This window comes from Magallana gigas, chromosome 4 (genome assembly GCF_963853765.1).
Source record: "Magallana gigas chromosome 4, xbMagGiga1.1, whole genome shotgun sequence".
NCBI lineage: Eukaryota > Metazoa > Mollusca > Bivalvia > Ostreida > Ostreidae > Magallana > Magallana gigas.
The window spans coordinates 37,907,301-37,914,471 of NC_088856.1; the positions used below are offsets into that span (position 1 = coordinate 37,907,301).

The 7,171-nt window shown below is 37.2% G+C and overlaps 1 protein-coding gene across 1 annotated transcript; it reads left to right on the forward strand.

The window, feature by feature from the left end:
• Nucleotides 1-547: 547 nt before the first annotated feature.
• LOC136275063 (uncharacterized) lies at nucleotides 548-1,558 on the forward strand. Its single transcript, XM_066083346.1, has one exon. It carries the CDS (start codon nucleotides 548-550, stop codon nucleotides 1,556-1,558), a length of 1,011 nt encoding a protein of 336 aa, XP_065939418.1.
• The last annotated feature ends 5,613 nt before the right edge of the window (nucleotides 1,559-7,171 follow it).

Here is a 7,171-nt window from a genome sequence, read left to right on the forward strand (position 1 = left end):
GATTCAGGTATTGCTACTGCTCAATTCTTGGAAGATGATGGAGCTGGTAAATGTATAAATGGTGGGAATAAAAAGAAATCAGCCAGGTTAGGGTCCAAAACAGTCAACGCTTTTGCAAGGGATGACTATGATCTGAGCCCTTATCTACACAGAGATGATAAGCAGATTCCAATAGATACACCCCGGGCACCAGTGGAAAATATAACATTTAGAAGAAAAACACGTTCTCCGACCAGACGATAGCCACGTCTTCCTGATATACAGGACACGAGCTGTGTTGATCCATCGGCGAGCCGGAAAAATGCTCCAAATATCAAACCTGCGACATACGACGAAACAACATCATGGCTTGATTACAAGTCACATTTCGATGCATGTGCAAAATTGGGTAAATGGGATGAAACAGAAAAATGTTTGTACCTTTCTGTATCTTTGAGAAGCAGTGCTCAAGGAGTTCTCGGAAATCTGTCTGACGGAAGAGAAATGAATTATAAAGAGCTGGTACATTGTATCTGCTCTAAGTGACAGATTTGCTCCGCCAGATCAGATGGATTTGTATCGTACTCAGCTAAGAGAACGAAGGCAGAAAGCATCAGAGTCATTGCCAGAGCTAGGACAACATATACGGCGACTCGTAAACTTGGCCTACCCCACAGTACCGGGAGATGTCAAAGAAACATTGGCTACGGATCACTTCATAGATGCTTTTGTCCTATCAGACATGCGTTTAAGGATTAAGCAGGCAAAACCGAAAAACCTTAACGAAGCAGTTAGGCATGCTATTGAGCTAGAAGCATTCCTTAAGACTGAGCAGAGACTAGGAGCAGTGACTCTTTCAATAAGAGCAATGGGACAAGACAATTCTCTAGACATAAAAGTTACATCAGAGCTGGATGATGTAAATGCATCAATATTAGATCTTCAGAAATCAATGGAGATTATTATAAAGGAGTTGAAGGAGCTAAAGGGAAAATCGGAGAAGAGATTTTCAAATGCAGATTGGAAAAAATCTGCCATATATCATAACTGTGGAAATAAAGGTCACATTAAGAAAGAGTGCCAATCGAAGAAAAATGTAAACTCGTCTCGAAGAGCGTTTTATAACGAAAAGCACAACCGATCACAGAAGGTAAACTCATCAAACTCTACCAACAAAGTAGGAGTTGTAGGAGGTGCAGGGATGTTTATCGAGGCATCTATCTGTGGTCTGAGTATATGTATGCTAGTTGATACAGGAGCCACTCTATCGGTGCTGAGAAAAGAAATATTTGATAAAATATCTAGTAAAACTGCTACTTTGAATTCCTTGGAAAAAGTAGGACACCCTGTGCTATCAGCCAACAGCGAGCCGCTTAAGGTCTATGGAAAGCTGAATTTGCCAATAACCATTGATAAGCTGATAAACGATTCAACTGTTGCTGTTGCAGACATATTTGTGGATGCTATCTTGGGTTTGGACTTTCTGCTTAAGTTTGATGGTGTTGTAGATGTGACGAAAAATATCCTGAAGATTAGGGATAACTCTATTTCTATGATACGGAAGGGCCTCATAGGATGATTTCGAGTTAGCATGGCAGTCACCATTCACATAGCACCAAGGTCAGAAATTATCACAAACTGCAATGTTTGCATACCAGACAAAGAAAGATTGCCAAAAGGCGCAAGCATAATTGAAGGTGATGATGAGTTCTTAAAGTCAGAAAAGGGACTAATAGGGAAAATTCTTGTTTCTATTAATGAAGTTGTACCTGTGAGGCTCATGAATTTAAGTTTGCAGGTACAAGTAATACACAGTGGCACTGTTGTTGCAAATCTTTCTCCGGTAGATGACGTGATAGAAGGACCTACAGACATCAGTAAGGAGAAAGGAAAACAACCTAATTCAGCTCTGCAAGATTTGTTTAATCGGTCAGGCAGTACACTAAATGTGAAACAGAAAGAAGCGTTAAAATCTCTGCTGTTACGCAATTCTGGGTTATTCTCACAAGACAATAAGGATTTTGGTAGGACAGATATTGTGAAACATTCTATTAACACCGGTTCTCGGATACCTAATCGCCAGTCATTAAGAACCCCAGTGCATTGGAAAGATCACATAGATCAAGAAATAGACGATATGCTAAAGGAAAATGTGATAGAAAAGTCATCAAGCCCTTGGGCCTCCGGTGTGATTCTTGTTCGTAAGAAAGACGGAAGCTTTCGTATCTGCCATTACTACAGGAGACTTAACGATGCCACGATCAAGGATGCATATCCGTTACCAAGAATCGACGAGACCTTGGATCAGCTTTCAGGTGCTCGTTGGTTCTCAACATTTGATCTTTCCTCTGGATAGTGGTAGGTTGAAGTTGATCCCAAAGATGGACCTAAAACGACATTTATCACAAAGAAAGCACTCTATCAGTTCAATGTCATGCCATTCGGGCTTTGTAACGCTCCTGCGACCTTCGAACGCTTGATGAAGACAGTTTTGTGTGGTCTCCAATGGGAAACATGCCTGATATATCTAGATGATATAATTGTATTCAGTAAAACTTTCCATGAAATGACCGAAAATCTGCAGAAAGTTTTTAATCGGATGTTTTCAGCTGGTCTAAAGTTAAAGCCAAAGAAATGTACCTTGTATGGACATAAAGTGGATTATTTATGTCATGTCATTTCACAGTCAAGAGTTGCAACTGATCCTAAGAGAATAGACACAATTAAGGAATGGATTGAGCCAACTACAGTCAAAGAGGTTAGAGCTGTCCTAGGGTTATGTAGTAATTACCGGAGATTTGTGAAGGATTTTGGTTTAATTGCAAAACCTCTACATAAATTGACAAACAAAGATGTCAAGTTCAAATGGACAGATGCCAAGTGGCATTTGACAAATTAAAATTGGCATTGACAAGTGCGCCAATACTTACATTTCCAGATTTTAATGAACCTTTCATTCTAGATACAGATGCGAGTGATTCAGCCATATGTGCTGTGCTTTTGCAAAATCAAAGAGGATCTGAGAAAGTTATTGCATATGCGAGCCGAACTTTATCCAAATCGGAGCGGTAGTACTGTGTGACAAAGAAGGAATTATTAGCAGTTGTTTCCTTTGTCAAGTATTTTAGACATTATCTGTATGGAAGAAAATTTCTCATACCTACAGATCATGGTTCGCATAGATGGCTCCTAAACTTTAAGCAACCAGAAGGTCAGTTGGCACGTTGGCTGGAAATTCTAAGCATGTATGATATGACTATAGAACATCGTTCTGACTCTCAGCATCGAAATGTGGATGCACCCAGTCGCCGTCCATGTAATAAATGCAAGTACAATCCAAACTGGGAGATGGAGAAGTCAAAGAAACCATTCTCAGAAAAGAAAACAACACATCATGTATGTGGTATTGAGGCTAGAAGTATGGAAACAGATAACGTTCACAGCAAAACAGGAGTTGGTGACATTTCCCTTGCAGATCTTCAAAAAGAAGACAAGGATATATGTCTTGTAAAGAAATGGCTCCATGAAAATATAAAACCCAGTCAAACAGAGCTTAGTTATGGAGGGTTAATGACAAAAGCTCTTTGGGCACAAAGAGAAATTCTACAGGTTCAAGATGAATTACTGTATAGAAAATGGAAAGATGAGAAGGGAACAAGTTTCCAAGCAGTCGTTCCATTTAAAGCGCGACGTCATATTCTGGAATACTCTCATGACCATAAAACAGCAGGTCATTTAGGAGTCAGGAAAACCTTAAGTAAGATAAGACAGCAATACTACTGGTCTGGATTACAGAAATATGTTAGACACTACATAAGAGGTTGTGAAATATGCACTAAATCAAAAAGTTCAACAAAAACCAAAAGATCTCCTATGAAAACTTAAGGTGCCGGTATTGCAATGGAGAGAATTGCTTTGGACATAGTGGGAGAATTACCAAGAACCGAGAATGGTAACCAGTACATACTGGTAATTTGTGACTATGTCCTTTCCTATGCCAAATATGGAGACTGTTACCATTGCTAGACTGTTAGTTCGAGAAGTTCTGACAAGATTTGGAATTCCGAGCTCTTTGCATTCTGATCAGGGAAAACAATATCGAGGGAAACATATTCACAGAGATGTGCAAAGTGTTGAATATCAAGAAGACAAGCACAAGTCCATATCACCTTCAGTGTGACGGACTTGTTGAAAGGTTTAACAAAACCTTGATAACCATGCTGAGGTCATTGGTGGATGAACATCTGTCAGACTGGGATGAGTTACTACCATATGTCTTAATGGCATATAGATCGGTGGAACAGCGATCAACTGGATTTAGCCCCAATTATCTAATGTTGGGTAGAGAGGTTCGGACACCTCTGGATATTGCATTTGAAATATCGTCCCAGATCAAAGATATCCCATTACAACAATGGGTTTGGGATCTAAAAGAGAAGATGGAAATGACACATACCTTTGTGAAAGAAAATTCATTTGGCTCCATGTTGAGACAGAAAAGTTTCCATGTTACAAAGTTAAGTTGGAACATGTTTTCACCCGGAGATGAAGTGTATGTATACTTCCCTAGATATGCAGTCGGAAAATCTCCAAAATTGACTCAATTTTGGAAAGGGCCATAGCGTGTGAAAGATAAGTTGTCAGAAGTAAGCTATAAAGTAAACTGTGGTCCATATGGAAAACTGCAAGTAATTCACGTTGACCGAATGAGGCCTAAAAGAGCCCAGTCCTTCTAGGATGAGGAGACGATCTCTTCTAATCTTATACATGTAACAGCTGATGATCAAAATGATATTGCAGAGCTCGATGAGCTCAAGAGTGAAGACTGCGAGAGATTGTCTAATAGGTTTAGAAAGCGTCAAAGACCCAAGTATATGTAGTTGAATTGTAGAAGAAAAATGTCTAATTCCCAAAATGATATGTTTAGTTAGTCTGCACGTTTAAATACATCTTTGAGCTTTTCTGAATCAAAAGTTAAATTTATCGTTATTGAAACCATTAAAGGTATTAGAGGAATGGTTGGGTTTTTTTTACTACTTACATGCGGGGTCGCATGATTTTGAGGCGTGGGTAATGTGACATTCCGGGAATTTTAACAGTTTTTCTAGTTATTTTTTGTCCGTCAGGTAGCCTTGTTTGAAAAGGTTATATAAGGAAGTGTTTCGCGCGTTGAGTCAGTCGATGCTAAAGCTGTGCTACAGGGAGGCTAGAAAATAATTAGGTAACTTTCTTCGAAATTACAATTGTGTTTTGCTTTTTGTTTTTGTTTTTTTATATACGTACACAGTTTAGACGTGACTGAACAATATATATATATATATATTCTTCCATTTATTTTATCAACATAATTACCGTGCTGTAAGAGCCGGAGCTACGAAGATTAGGAGCCACGAAGAGCCGAAGCCGCGCTGAAAGAGCCGGAGCCATAAGAGCCTAACCTGTATATTAGAGCCAGCGCATATATACATGTACATACTTGATTCTTCGACAGGCAGTCGATTTCTTTTTATAATCAGTATATCTATATATTGAATATTTAACTACTAGTCCTCAGAAAGATAACTGAGGGTTCCTATCCGCTTCCATATTTTATAATCAATAGGGTTGCACGCTACAATAGAAAAGCGAATCTTTCAGGCATTGTAGATAAATGAATGTAAATGATCCTAATTGTATCCTACAGTAGAATACATGCAAAGCTTTAAAGCTTGCCCGGGCATGAAAATTTGCATCAATTTGTTGTTTTTGTTTATAAAAATGTTCGCACATTTTCTGTATTATCAATTTATCTATAAACATTTGTTAAAACATGTGATGCAAAAGTTGTTTAAATTTACAGGGGCTTTCTTTTTATAACAGGAAAAAGGGGCCGGTTCCTATAACTAGGGGTAAAGAGGGCTCTAACGTATTTTTATTAAAACTCTTTACTAAGCAAAAATTTGTTAATTGTTATCAAGGCAATATTGTTCATTGTACAGCCGTGTGGCTACTAAATTCCATATTTTATCATATGTAATGAGGGATTTCGAGGGGCTAGATGTCCAAAACTTTGATTACTAATATCTAAAAAGGAGTAATATTTTAAAAAGAAATGTAGAAGAAATGTTTCTCAGAATAATGTAATAAACAATATGCTATCTTAAAGTTTTTTTTGTTTATGGCGCTTGTGAGGAGTTAAAGGGTCGGCTCTAACACATTTTTGCTCAGATATTTCAAGAGCTGTTAACAACTTATGAACACTTGTTGAACAAAATATGTTTATATTTACAAAACTATTTGTTTCGTAAAATCATTTTCGCTAAATTATTTTCATTTTAACTCTTTACTGTCAATATTTTGATATTAATTATAGAAGAAAATATTTTCATCTCGAGAACACTAACCTCTACTTGTCTTACTTTATACGTGATTTGTGTATGACGCAATTAGGGGTTTAAGGATCAAAAGCGTTTTATATTTAAACTAAGAACTTGATTATTTCAAAGATTTTTTAAAGAGCAGGGTTGTCTCTAAGACCCGGGAGGCGGGGAATTCCCCCACCTAACGTGACGTAATTTTCCGGATATTTTTTTTCATTTCAAACACAATCTAGCTATATGCTAGACCCCCTACTCGTTCTCGTTCTTGGAATTGTATTGTTGTTAAGTTTTCGATAGAATAATTCGAATTTTCTTAAATTGTACCAAGAATCATTTAGAGTTTGTTTTCATTTATTCGTTTAAAGCTATTGATATTAGAATCCTGCTTCCATCAGGAACTGCCAATTTTAACTTTTTGCATTAACGAAGAACCACTTGTTGCTTTAGTTTTCTTTAATTTTTAAGGCGTTTTTATGAAATAATTTGCATATATATTGTAAACATTTCTTTATTTAATACATGTATAACATTAACTGAAAACGGCATATATAGCTTATATGAATTTATTAACACTTAAGAAGTATCAAAAGATATCAATGTAGTGTATAACACTGTGCTGGATAATTATGCCAGTGCCAAGGTGGCATTTTTGCACCCGCTTAAGATGCAGTTTCGGAAAAATCCAATTCTCCAAATGATAGACCATTGTCTAGAGAGTATATAACCACTTTTGTTTTTAGTGTGTTTCACCTGACAAGTGAGATATTTACCTTTAAAAATTAATATCCCATTGGAAAATGATAATTCTCATAGGAGAATTTACTCTCCTACAG

What these genes read in the sequence shown, in the direction of transcription:
- LOC136275063 (XM_066083346.1), top strand. Translation starts at nt 548, where the DNA reads ATGGATTTGTATCGTACTCAGCTAAGAGAACGAAGGCAGAAAGCATCA.